Here is a 14,510-nt window from a genome sequence, read left to right as displayed (position 1 = left end):
AACTCACTTGCTACTTCGATCAAAAAATGAGTATTAAATTGCCTCAAGCATTGCTGCCTTCAATGGCAAATATGAGAATTGGCTCTCATTTAAGAATAGCTTCCGGAATATAATGGAATTGCAGGCCGACTTGTCGAACATCAACAAGCTCCATTATTTAAAATCGGCGTTTACGGGCAAAACTGTCAACAAATTTAAAATCTTCGAAACAGACGACGTAAATTACTCTAAAGTGTGGGAAATACTCGAGCGGTCATATGAAGTGAAACGCATTTTCATTTCACGACATTTATCGTCTATTTTAAATCTACCGGTATTAGAGAAAGAATCGTCTAGCGGCTTATCAAAACTCGTGGACGACATACAGCAGCATATCGCGTCGTTAAGCGCATTGGGAGCTACCGTCGGGTCTTAAATAATTATGCATGTTTTGGAAAGCAAATTATCGAAAATCACGTCAGAAAAATGGGAAAATTTTCTCGAACGAGAAACATTTCCGGAATCACCCGATCAAATGTACGATTTTTTATATAAATCCGCGGAATTTGCATCAAAGTGCAAACGAACAATGACGGCGATAGTAAAAAAGAGTAAAGGTGAGCCGCCAATAAAAAAAAAATGGTACTCTCATTTAAATCAAGCATTAGTGCTAAACACATCGCGTAATTGTATAATATCCAAAAACCGACGACATCCTCTTTATTTGTGTAACAAGTATAAATAACTATTGGTGCAAAAACAAATTGACGCAGTAAAGACCGCAAAACTCTGTCATAATTGCTTACGGTCACACAAGGGTAGTGCTTGCAATTTTTCTAATTGCTCGATTTGTAATAAGAGTCATAATTCGCTCTTGCATATTGATAATTACACAAATGTGAATAAATCTGATAAATCGAAATCCGCCTCTGCCCAAACCGCCTGACTAATTAATACAAACAACGAACGGTAAGACGCGAGTTTCGCGTCACTGCACGTTTCGGCGCCACGTCTAATGACGAGCGATAGTGCGATAGTGTACAGTGCGTTGCATTGATGCCTGGGGTATCGATTTTAGGGACCACGTTTCTTTCTTGGTTATTTTTAGGTTCATGAACGAATGCTGCGGTAATCGTTGACGCAGCATTCGGCCATGAATATAAAAATAACAAAGAAAGAAACGTGGTCCCTAAAATCGGTACCCCAGGCATCAATGCAACGCACTGTACATACGTAGCGGCAAACGCGGTCCAATCATATGTCGCGCTTTGCTAGATACATGCGTTTACGCGAACTTCATATCAGAGTCGGTCGCGAAATATTTGAAAGATGAAGTAACGGCACATCCTTTGTCAATTAGAGCGATCAACGGTATAAATACCAAATCAAGAGGCATAACACGGATTATAATACAGTCCATATATGATAACTTTTCTCGAGATTTGACTTGTTTAACGATTGCGACCATAACAAATTTAGTTCCGTCTGAAACTTTTCCGTGCAATTCAATCAAGATACCATCAAATATCAGATTAGCAGATTCGGATTTTCATTTACTGTAACCTGTTGACTTTCTAATTGGTTCGGGAGCATCGCTACCGTTGTTTACTATTGGTCAGATAAATCACGCGAAGGCTATATTATATATACAAAAAACGCGATTAGGATGGGTGATCACTGGCGGCACAGCATCACAGAATTCGGAAAAGACTGTAACATGACACGTCTGGAGGATTTAATACAGAAATTTTGGGAAATCGAGAACGCATTAAATAAGTCGCAACCAAAGAAGGAAGTCGAACGTGAATCACATTTTATAAGGACGGTATCTGGCGACACCAGTGAGCGGTATACAATTTGGTTACCATTCCGCGATGCGAATAATCGTCTAGGAAATTCGCGTAAAATGGCACTTATTGTCATTGTAGCGCAAACTTGATGCAGATATAAATTTAAAAAATCAATACGCGCGGGTAATAGATAAATATACAAATTTAAAACATATGTTATAGGTAACAAATTCTGATAGGTATTACATGCCGCATCACGCGGTGATTAAAAATGCAAGCAATACTACCAAGGTACGAGTGGTATTCGACGCCTCTGCAAAAACTGACAATAGCATTTCGTTAAACGACGTGTTAATGACAGGTCCGACCATACAAGATAAAACATCACATTTGATTTGGTTCCGTACGTACAATTATATTATAATTAGCAAACATAAAAAAAATGTATCGCTAAGTATTAGTACATGAACAAGATTGACGATTTCAATGTATTCTGTGGCGCAGACATGGTAAAGTAGAAACGTTGCAATTAAATACATTGGCTTTCTGTGTATCATCCTCATCATTTTTGGCGATCCATATCATTCAAAGATTTGCAAAGGACGAATATCAAACGTTTCCTAAGACAAGCGAAATTTTAAAATCACACTTAGTGTGATGTCGACAACCTATTGACCAGTGCCGAAACGATCGAAGAAGTCCGAAAGATTCGAAACGATATTATCGATGTAACAAACCGTCTTTCCGCTCCATGCTGTCCGGCTGATCACCCATCGGACAGCAAAGAAGAGGCGCTTTGCGCCAATAATACTGTTATACTCGACGAAACAAGTATACAGTTTACTCGCGCAAAGACACTAGTTTTCACGACGCGAAAGGAAAAAACATTCTTTTATAAAAAGAAACACTAACTTTAATCTAATAACTTTTTACAAATAAATCGTAGGGGAATTATTTGAAATATCTTGTGACAGCTCTGTGTCCCAGAATAGAACAAAAGCCGTCCGCACTTCTTTTATCAAATCGATTTTTCTTTGACCAGCTTCTCAAGTTCAGCCGAAAAACAGGTATAACACTGCCCCTTTTTTAAAAACTTGTTGTTCCGACAAGCACAAAGTCTTCTCACATCTCCAGACTTTTTGTTGTCTTTAGAACTCATCTGAGTGTTACTGCTCACAAAATTCCAAGCCACTCTTCCTTGGATGCAAACAACATTGCTGGAATTTTTGCTAATTGAAGAAATCTTCCTCTCTCAAAGAATAACCTTTTTAAAAAAATCCTTCAAAATATTCTTCTGAGGAATCTTTTTTCTTTAAAAACTTCGAGTAAGGAGGGGGTATCTACCGTGAACCCAACGTTTCGTAAGACTCGTCAAGCTCCTGCCTTGGCATTTGCCCTCAGTCTCACGGAGAAAACTATGGCTCAAAAAACCGGGGCGATGCAGTCTTTTTTAAAAAAAGTGATTACTATAGTGACCCTCCAAATAAAGAACATTGTCTCAAAAGATCCTTATAACTGAAACAAAATCCGACGAGTAATCAATTCTTAATAACAAAACCTTTCAAAAAAAACTTTAAAATCAATAATTCTTTTTCCCTATATTTTAAACAAAATTCTAAGATAAAATTTGCCCGTAAAAAACTCAAATCTGACAACTTTCTGCTTTACCCTGAGCTCTTACCTCAGGTTACCGAGCGCCATCCTCTGCGATTCAGAAGAAAAAGAATGGAAGTTTAGTCTCAGCTCCTGACAAAAGAACAATCTTTAGAACTCATCTCCCAAGGCAAAGATTGCTAGCGAAGCTTAACGATTTCCTGCTCTACACCGGGCTCCTACCACAGGTTACCGAGCGTCACCAGCGTCACTCTCAAACCAACACCTTTTTAGAAGAATGAGAAATCTTAGATTCTTCCGCTCAATTCCCAGTTTTTGCCGCGGGTAACCGAGCATTGTCCTCCGCGATTTAGACCAAAATGACGAACTACTATTTTATCCTAGGCTCCTGCCACAAGTCACCTAGCGTCCTCCGCGTCTGCAATCACAATCCATTTGACGACCTTCTGCTCTACCCTAAGCTTCTGCCACAGGTTATCGAGCGTCCTTTCGAGCAATATCAAATAAAAATGACAATTTTCTGCTCTCACCCGGGCCTCTGCTTCGGGAACACTATTCGCTGCGAATCCATTCCCTTGTGCTAATCCAAGAAATTCTAAAAAGAATCAAAACTCATTCTCAGTTTTCGAAGAAAGAACAGTTCTCCGTTTCCGTCCTCCAAGGCGTGGACTTCCAGGGAAGCACGACGACTTCCTACTCTACCCCGGGCTCCTGCACAGGTTACCGAGCATCGCCCATTCGCGTCATTCCCAATACAATGCCCTCCAGGAAGAAAGAGGAACCAGAGAACGTCCCCTCCCCCCCCCCTCTGAGATAAAATTTCAATTTCGAAAAGAAAAAATCTTAAACCTAAAACTGTAACTCTCTCCCATATGCTCTATTTTTAATTACAAAACCTAAACTGAAACATTCTCTACTTCTTTATTTTCCCTTTTTGGAAAAATTAAACTCCCCTTCAAAATTATTTAGATTTCAATTCCGTTATTCCATTTAGCACTGAACGCGCTTTCCTCCGCAAACTCGAAGCTAACGCGACCGCCTTCAGAGAATCTTCCCAGTTACTCGCCTGCGCAATCAATTCAAATTGTGTAAAATATTCGCGCAGCGTGACACTCCCGTCGAAAATATCTGGCTTTAATTTAAAATTGAAGCTTGCGTTTTCCAAATCCCGAGGAATCTCCGCAGCTGGAGGACAAAAAGAAAAAGGTAACGACTGGCTTGAAAATTGTTGTAGCCGCTCCTTTAGACACTGTAGTCTCTTGTCACAGTCCTAAAACACATGCATTTCCTTATCACGTTGCCGCTGCTTTTGCCTCTTAGCACGAAGCTGATATAATTTTACGGCGGCCGCCCGAAGAGAATTTGTCTCGGTGGAGAGTCGAGGTCTAGCACATATACGAATACGCTTTTTTTTTTTAAAAAAGACGTCCCTCCGCTCTCGCAGGAGTCACTGTCATTAAATCTTCAGAGATATCCATGATTTTTCGTGGTCCAAAATTGGACGAATCCCCAAAATGTTATACTCGACGAAACGAGTACACAGTTCACTCGCGCAAAGACACTCGTTTTCACGACGCAAAAAGAAAGAACACTTTTTTATAAAAAGAAACACCAACTTTAATCTAATAACTTTATACAAATAAATCATGGCGGAATTATTTAAAATATCTTGTGACAGCTCCGTATTAGACCTGTGCGCCATTTTATTTTATACAGGCGGCAGCGTTTGAAGTAAAATAGTTTGGCGGCGGCGAATTTGTCAACAATTTTCTTTTTCAGCGGCGGCGGCAAATGGTGGCGTTAATATATATACACACACGCACGCACGCACACACACACACACACATATACACACATATATATATTTTTTTTTTAATAAATGAGTTAAACTCTAAAATAATTAAGTAAACAGACTTATATTTGAAAGATATATTTAAAAATTATCAAAAAACATAAATATTCCTTGTATTTTATATTATTCTCTTTATTTAACTTTTTCATTTTAAAAGTTTGCAATTATTTTAATTGGTTATCATGTTCAATATTGTTATAAATTATATAATGAATTTCATATAGTTATTTTAAATCCCTCTAATTAGGAATAAACATTAATTTCAATTTTTAATAAGTATAAATAATTTAAATAAATAAAAACAATAGCAAACAATACATATAGTTATACGTATGTATAATTGTACGTATAATTATATGTATGTACATAATACATGTAATAATAAAATACATATAATAAAATTATAAAGATAAAACACAATATTTATTTTTAGAATATACTTGCTAACTTATTTCCTTGTAAAAAATAAAATAGCAATTTTAAAATAATTATAATCATCATATATGTAACAAAAATAAAATATTATTTGCTTTAACCATCAGACTTCTTACATATGAAAGACTTTTTTGCATTAAACAATAAAACTTATGTAACTTATTTTATTGACTTTAAATATATATTTTTTATTAATTTAAAATTATCATAAATAAATAAAATTTTATTAGATTTTGTTGGTTTTAACGCAGAACGTTTTGCTGTGATAAGTAAACTTGCAGAAGAGAATGCACGTTCAGATGCTAAACTTGTAATCGGTATAGCATAAATGCTGCACATCAATTTGTATAAGTTTGGCAAAAAATTAAGAAATAAGAATCTGAATTCTCGTGATTGGCTAATTCTTACGGTACGTCTTATGGTTTCGGTTATAGAAGATGTGTGTTATAAGGGCCTCGCACATGAAATGCATAACAGAGCATAAGCATAGTGTAAAGGGCCTCGCACATGAAATACATAACATAACATAAGCACAACATAAGACCGATAGACCAATGAGTATCCAGCATAAAGTTGCCATATTGATTTACATAAGATTCCCATTGGTCCAAAGGCCTTATGCTACGCTTATGCTCTGTTATGCATTTCATGTGCGAGGCCCTTAAGACCTCTGGACCAGACCTGTGCGCCATTTTATTTTATACAAGCGGCGGCGGAATCGGCGGATGATAATTTATCGGCGGCGGCGGCGTAGCGCGGCGGCGCAAAGGTCTAGACTCCATATCCCAGAACAAAATAAAAGCCGACTGCGCTTTTTTTATCAAATTGATCGATCTTTCTTCGGCCAGTTTTTCAAGCTCAGCCGAAAAGCGAGCATAACAATACTTTTAAATCTACGCGTGGCGCGCAAGAACGTATCCACGCGTCGAGAAATTGTCCGCGCGCACGCGCCGTAAAAGCGATCAAAGTAGCGGCGGCTGCCAATCTTGAGCAATGCGGATGTCATCTCCACCGAGATACCGACCACTCGCTGACCATTCCCTCCTTTTGAGATACAGGTATATAAGCGCCATCGCTTCTACGAAAATCGCTTCTTTCTGTTCGAATCTCTTTGTCCGTAAAGAAGTGCCTCCTGAGCTAGCTCAAAAATCAAGCAAACTTATTTTCCGTCAAGAGTTCTTGGCAGTTAGCGTTCCAACTCTTAGACCGCCGATTCATGGGCTCAAGTGAACTTGGGCTCACTCTGACCAAGTGATCTTGGTAATCGGAAGAACCACTATCCGTTCTCCTTTTGCCGGCAATCACTCACGATCACGGGTGCGGAGTTCCGCGCCTCTACCAAGTGCTCTTGGCGTGAGTCGTTGCCACCGCCGCACATCATCGCGCCATTAATCGTTTCGCAATCGAGAAGTATAACTATACCGCACGCGACTACGTCACCGTCGGGCTTGCGCACCCGTCGTCGCGACCGCGGCCATGACCCTCGGCAAGGCCGAGCAAATAATAAACCGCCCGACTTGTAAACAGGAATTCCGAGTTTGGAGAAATTTGTCTTGGAATCACCTGCTTGTGTACACGCACCGGCATAAATGGTGTCTCTCCGCGCTGACGCTTGGTTGCTGCACATACGCGAGCTACGCGAGACGCGCACATACGTGTTTCGCGGCAGCGCAGAGGAGGTTGGGGTGCCGGCAGAAAGTAGTGAGGGGCGTTTCGATACCGCATCTTCCTTGCTCGACGCTGGATCGAGAGAGAAAACACAGAATCGAGGCGCTCGAGAAACTGACAGAAATGGTATCCCTTGCGCCTATACGATCGGTATACGGGATACCGCGGTTTGTCGCGCGCTGTTGTAATTTTTAATTGTATAAAGAAATTTACTCGGATACGAATATTCGTTTGAAAAATAATGTAAATAGAATTACGATTTTTAATAATAAATTAAAATTATGTCATTACGGCACTTACACGAAGAAAAAAATTTTCTTCATCTAAGCAAATTATGTCTGTTTAAGATCATAAATTCCTCCAAGAAGCTTTTATATTGTCGCTTATATATGAAACAATGAATTGTTGAGCTGACATTTAATTTTTTTCTGTACAGTAATAAATTAAAATTATGTCATCACGGCAATATATTTTAGCTTTAATTTGTGGGACTATTACTTTACATAGAGACATAATTTTAATTAAAAAATAAATATAAATCTCTTTAATTACTTATTAAAATAATCTGTATTAGAAAATAATTTTAATTCGATTAATTTATAGATATGTTAACATTATCGGGCAAGCCAGTTTATTTTGTAATTGAGGTAAAACAATACTCTGAGAGAGGACCCGAATGAACGTCTGATTTTTCTTAAATTTCGTACAGTAATTTGTAGGGATATTACAGGTTCTATACACCAAGGCATGAGATTTAGTTAAGATTATGTACGCAAAGTATTTATTATTACTTATACAAATTTTATATAAAAAAGTACAAAATGTCCTGTAAAGTAAAATCTGCTAAAAAAGAATATCCAATTTTTCAAATCTTGAAAAATTAAAACTTGTTGAAATAATAGAATAGGAAAAAAACATTATTGAAAATAAAAAAACTGACAACATAAGTATTAAGGACAAAGAAAATTGTTGGATCAACGTTACCTGTGAATTTAACAGTAAATGCATCTCAGAACATCAGGATGTAAATTCTTTGAAAAACTGTTAGGATAATCTCAAGAAAAAGACTCGTAAACACTACGCAGAAATTCGAAGTAAAATTTTTAAAACAGGTATATATAATTTTTTTTACTAAATATATTAATTTAATCCATATTTCTAAAATATTGGCAAAGATTATTGTACTAAGCATATATGAATAAAAATAAATGGCATTTTTATTAATTTTTAAGTTTCCTAATTTACAAGTTTTTGCTAACGACGATCGAGTGATTCTTCAACAAAACATTCTTCTGACAAAACATTCGGGATCGGCTTTATTCGTAGAAAGTCTCTGTTCATCTTCGCGCAGTTCATTCACCACTTCATGACTCGCTGTTTATCGATATTGTACATCTGATACTCCTTGCTATAATTTATATGTAAAAATGTAATTGCTTTTATCGGAATCACGGGTGTTCTGCGTGACGATTGACAATATTTCCTCTCTGTATATATATTTATTCAACCACCAAGAGTGCTCTACAACAAACTGAAAAAAGTAAAATATTAATAACAATGTGACTGTATAATTTTATTTTACAGTTTTGAAACAACTACAATAAATAATATTTTCTATTTTTAAGTTTCCTAGCTACTAATTTATAGTATATCTGTTTTACCTTTGAAAATAATTGTTTTGATTAATACATGCTGCAAAGCATGTTATTATTCTGTGCATTATTTCTGCAAGGTATATTTCTGTTTTCTAAGATATGTTCCCATGGAGCAGGCAAATGAAAATCAGAATCATCTGGTGGTAATTGATCTCCAGCACGCCGAGCAATATTATGCAATACAGTAGTTGCAACGATAACTGGTAGTACTTTTGCAACTTTTTGAAAACAAGATCCAAGTGCTAATATAGGGAATCTTTTTTTCCATATTCCAAAAAGACGCTCAACAATATTACGTGTTCGTATGTGTGATTCATTATATAGCTGTTCTGCCTCGTGGATTTTGTAAAGGAGTCATAAGATACGAACGAATTGGATAACCGTCATCACCCAAAAGAAAACAATTTTCAAAAGTTCCAGCCTCAAATAAAGCACGTATTCTAGAATTGTTAAATATTGTAGCATCGTGTACGGATCCTTGCCAGCAAGCCACAATATCGGTTATCTCTAAATTTGCATTGCTGATAGCTTGTACATTAATAGAAAAATACCCTTTTCTATTTCTAAAATATTCAGCGTCGTTTTCACCTGTAAAGAATAATCTCACAATCAGTATTCTTAGTCAATACTTTTAGCAATCAATGAATAATGATCAAATATCATTATGCTAATATTTTTATCACAAATATAATTTTTATATATTATATTCATATCACTCACCAAATGACCGTATTTTTACATGAGTGCAATCAATGCAACCGATTACTCTTGGAAATCGTGCAATATCAAAAAACTTGATTTGCTCTCTTTTTATTTCGTCAGGAAGAATAGGAAACTTAATAAATCTTGGTCTAAGACGAGCAATCGCGTTGGTCACCCGATGAATAACTCTATGAGCAGTTGATTTACTTACTCAAGAAAAATCCGCAGCTGATAACATGTGATTTCCCGTTACATAAAACCTCAATGTCAAAAGGAGCTGATTTATTCGAGATACTGCATTATTTCTAAATAACATAACCAATTTTGCTTCAATTAACTTAAAATAATACAAAAGGCTCGTTTTGAATAAAATTCAGTAATAAACATTCATATGGGCTTTAAGCCAAGCAAATTATTTTTAACAATTGTAATATGAAATTTTATACCAATGATATAATAGTAATGTAATAATTACATGTATATATGATAAACATGTATATTTTAGATAAATATTTCAATGTTATAATAATGATCTTTTTCAGTGCCGATGACAGGTATAATCATTATGACGAATAAATTGAAATTTGTACAGAGTTTAGATGTGTAAATACCAAAAACTGCAACGCATACATATTATTATTATGTTATGACGTACCATAATTTAATTTGTTTATTAATCTATTAGCAACAACTAGCTCATTGACTTAAAGCCCATACAAATGGGCTTTAAGTCTATTATTTATATTACTTTTTTTGTTTTTTATACATTCACTAATTGTTAAAATATAAAATATATTACAAATTTTTTATACGTTGAGGCACTTAAACATACAATTACCATAATTTTGTTAATAGCCCATACAACACCAAATATTGCAGTATTCCGACAATGCTGTAGCAATGTTGCAACATTTCAATAATTTTGTTCCAATATTTACAATATTTCTGCAAAATTGTTGAAAAATTCTGTAAATATATGTTGTATGGAGTGCTCTGTGCATTAATAATTGTTATTGACTTTATTAAATTCATTATAATTAATTTTTATTACTACTGTATTCAGTTATAGTTACGATGACCATATTTTCTTTAAAAAAATAATGAACAAATTTAAAAGTTTTAAAATTTTCTTCTTACATGTTTCCAAATCAGTTTGAACTAAACAATTAAATTCAATTGTTACTGTAAAAATTTACACTTTATTAAGTATATTAAACATTGGAACACTAATTAGAAAAGAATTTCTCATAAAATAAAGAACAACAGATTAGAATAAAAGACGAAATTAAGTTTTGAAAAAAATAAATAAATCTAAAAGACAGCCACTCGAAATAAAAACACTGTTCTTTGGAAAAACACTGGTCATCGTCATTATAGTATGTAATCTATAAGTACTAATTTAATAATATTACAAAATTATTCTTACTGTTTTATGAGAAATTTCTTCTTTGATTTCTCTTAAGATTATAGTAACAGATTCCTTGGTTAAGCGAAATCGAGCATGAAAATCAATGTCACCAAATTCTTCAAATTATGACGGCCTTCTAATTATTCTCGGGCGTCGATTTATTATTTGCACAAAATCTTCATCGTCAGATGACGTTAACACATATTTCAGAGCCATATCTTGCAACATAACCTTTTTACAATTCCATGGGGATATCAACCATGAAACACAATACTCGAAAGTTTACGCTGAAAGCAGTAGCGCTGCAGTATTAAACCTCGGTTATCTACCTTAAACGCCCGAATTTCGCCGTTCAACTTTAACCGCAGTTTAACAACGTTAACCGAGGTTTAAGACAGTTGTGGGACGCAATATTTACCGTAAATCAAGTTTAGGGTTTAAACTCCGGTTAAACTAAATTGTAAAACTGACCCGTAGTCGTCCTGGAGACTTTCCGCGTTACTAGCCTGGGCGATGATGATGGCCCAAGGTATCTCCAGCGGTGTTGTCTGAGTCAATGTCAAAGTTCTCCAAGAAACACGTGGATTTACCAGCCACTGAGACTCCGGCTCCGTCGGGAGTGATACTAGGATGATCCTTCAAGGCAATATTACGTCAGGCTCCAGATTGATCTTGTTTGACCGCTGGGATGTCGGTTGCAATCGAACGGAGAGGCCCTTTGGTAAACTCAGGTATTTTCGCGGCAGAATCAGAAATGACTGCCGGAGCCGCCAACCCTGGGAGGAGTCGGTCAATAAGGAGTACGGAGTACTCCACGAGGAAAAGGTTACGTCACTCCTTTATGCTACGTAAAAAAAAAGGCCCGTATGGGGTTCACTCCACAAAAGCAAGAGATCAGCTGGTCTCGGTTCCAAGCGCCCTTATATTCCCTATTGAGTACATCTTGTCCACAAGAAAACGGCCACGCTCGACCGCGTCGCCACCCCGCGGCGATAGCGCGAACTGGCGCGATAGCGCGAACTGGCGCCTGGCGAACGCATGCTCGCGAGCGTACGCAGTGCTGGCACAGTATATCCAGTAGCGACAGTGCGAGAAAAGTATGGGTCAAATTTTTTCTGCGCATGCGTTGGCTGTACAATCAAGAATATGGCGGACTGTCATAACAATATCACGTAATATCACATATGTAGTCAAACTGCACTAAACTGCGACGATATACCCGCAAATAAAATAAGAAGAAAAATTAGTACAGCTAAGGAAAATTTTATATTATAATTATAATTTTATTATTATTATTTAAAATGAATGCAAGAAGAGGCTGTTCTTGTGCTTTTGCTACATGCAAAAATATTTCTGGACTGACAGAAAATAAAATAAGTTTCTTTCGATTTCCTAAGGATGTTGAAAGGTATGTTATGCGGCGCCTACAATGGGATCGTAGAGTCACAGGAGCGGTCGTGAAATCATATATTCTCTTCTTTGATTGGTCCGTCGCAACGATTGCGACTGAAATTACGACTGTACGACTTCATTGTAGACGCCGCATTAAAGTTAAAATTACGTAAAAATTTATCACAAGACATGTACACAATGATATCAATATAGATTAATTAATCTTCAAAGTTTTTAAATAATTCTAATTATTTTAGTGTGCTGTATATTGATTGCATGTATAAAACTCAAATCCTTTAATAAATATGTAGATATAATACATTAAACAATTTTTTAGAAGTAAGCTTTGGATAGAAGCTTGTGGACGTCAGGATCTCATAAACAAAACATTTGAGGAACTACATAGAAATTATCGTATTTGTAGTTTACATTTTTCTCAAAAGATGTTCCTGAATGATTCGCGAAACAGGCTTCAACCAAATGCTATTCCTACAAAAGAACCATCATTCCATAATTCACAAACAATGGAAGCTATTTCAAGCGATGTAATACCCAATCAGCCTAATTGTCAGGAACCATTAAAAGCAGGTCAGTTATTTAAGACTGATGTGTTATCAACATCATTTTTTATTGCATACTTTCCATATGTTTTCCATGCCTGTCCAATTCTAATTACTTCTATGTATAAAAAGTTAATATTATGTTTAATAATATATCAATAAGTAAGCCAATAAAACGAGTAAAACTTTTTAGGTGTTAGTATAAAATAATGTATAATTTCTGTTTAATTGGCCTACTTATTGATATTTTATAAAGCTTCATGGACCTGCATATATTTTTTAATTTATTTGCAGATGAAAGAGATAAATCTATTCTTTCGGAAAGTAAAGAAACACAAACAGATTTATCAAGAAATTCACCACAAAAAAAGTTATTAAGGAAAAGAAACGTAATGCTGCAAAAGAAAATAAAAAGGTTGCAAAGAAAAACAGATATAAAGAAAAAAATTAAGATTCAGGACTGTAGTACCATTGAACATTATTTAAATTTGACAGATCATTTTTTACCAGAACCTCTTGCTAAGTTTGTTAAAACACAAGCTCGTTTAAATCAGTATTTAAAAAAAGGTAGAAAATATACACAAGATTTTAAAGATTTTTGCTTCGGCATGTACTTTAATAGTGCAAAAGGCTATCAACTATTAAGCAAAACATTTATTTTGCCAACAAAACGAACCTTGCAACGTTTTATAACCAATTTTAAAATTTCACCAGGCTTGCATGACTTTTTATTTGATGTTTTACGAACCAAAATAAGTACTTTTGCTGTTCCTACCGACAAATATTGTATTTTGTGCATGGATGAAGCATCGCTCAAAGCAAATTTGTTTTACAATATCAGTAAAGATGAAGTAATCGGATTTGAGGATACAGGAAATGGCAAGTCTTTCTCTCCTGCATGCAATGTTGCTCTATTAATGATTAGAGGCATGTACAAATCATGGAAACAACCTCTGGGCTATTATTTTCTACATTCTACATTTTCAGCTGATAAGCTTAAAAATGTGATTACTGAAGTACTTAGTAAATTGCAAGGAATTGGACTTAAAGTGATTGCATTTGTAACAGATATGGGTAACAATTTTATACAATTAGAAAAGTTGCTTAATGTTACAACAGATTCTCCATATTTTTTCATAAATAATGAACAAATTGCTTATTTTTTTGATCCTCCACACGTACAAAAAGCTGTTAGAAATAATTTCTAACAATAATATAATATATGCACATTTAAATAAAATTTCTTGGGTTTACGTAGAACAATTGTACGCAATAGACGCTCAAAGAGAATTTTGATTAGCACCAAAACTCACTAATTCTCATATTCGACCTACTAATTTTGAGAAAATGAAAGTCAAATATGCCGTCCAAGTTTTAAGTGCATCTGTTGCTTCAGCTTTAAGAACACTTGTAACGCTAGGTCTTTTACCATCCGATGCTCTTGCTACAGCTGAA

At 35.5% G+C, this 14,510-nt stretch overlaps 1 protein-coding gene and 1 pseudogene across 1 annotated transcript; one reads left to right on the top strand and one right to left on the bottom strand.

The window, feature by feature from the left end:
* Positions 1-8,091: 8,091 nt before the first annotated feature.
* On the bottom strand, positions 8,092-10,512 carry LOC113002674 (annotated as a pseudogene).
* A 1,457-nt stretch (positions 10,513-11,969) lies between these two features.
* LOC120357693 lies at positions 11,970-14,263 on the top strand. Its single transcript, XM_039448903.1, has 4 exons — positions 11,970-12,200; positions 12,939-13,083; positions 13,350-13,622; positions 13,770-14,263. Exons 1-4 carry the CDS (start codon positions 11,970-11,972, stop codon positions 14,261-14,263), a joined length of 1,143 nt encoding a protein of 380 aa, XP_039304837.1.
* Positions 14,264-14,510: the final 247 nt, after the last annotated feature.

Source organism: Solenopsis invicta, chromosome 5, assembly GCF_016802725.1.
Source record: "Solenopsis invicta isolate M01_SB chromosome 5, UNIL_Sinv_3.0, whole genome shotgun sequence".
In the NCBI taxonomy this organism is placed as follows: domain Eukaryota; kingdom Metazoa; phylum Arthropoda; class Insecta; order Hymenoptera; family Formicidae; genus Solenopsis; species Solenopsis invicta.
Note: the sequence above shows the minus strand (reverse complement) of the source record. Positions and strands in the feature narration are given on the sequence as shown.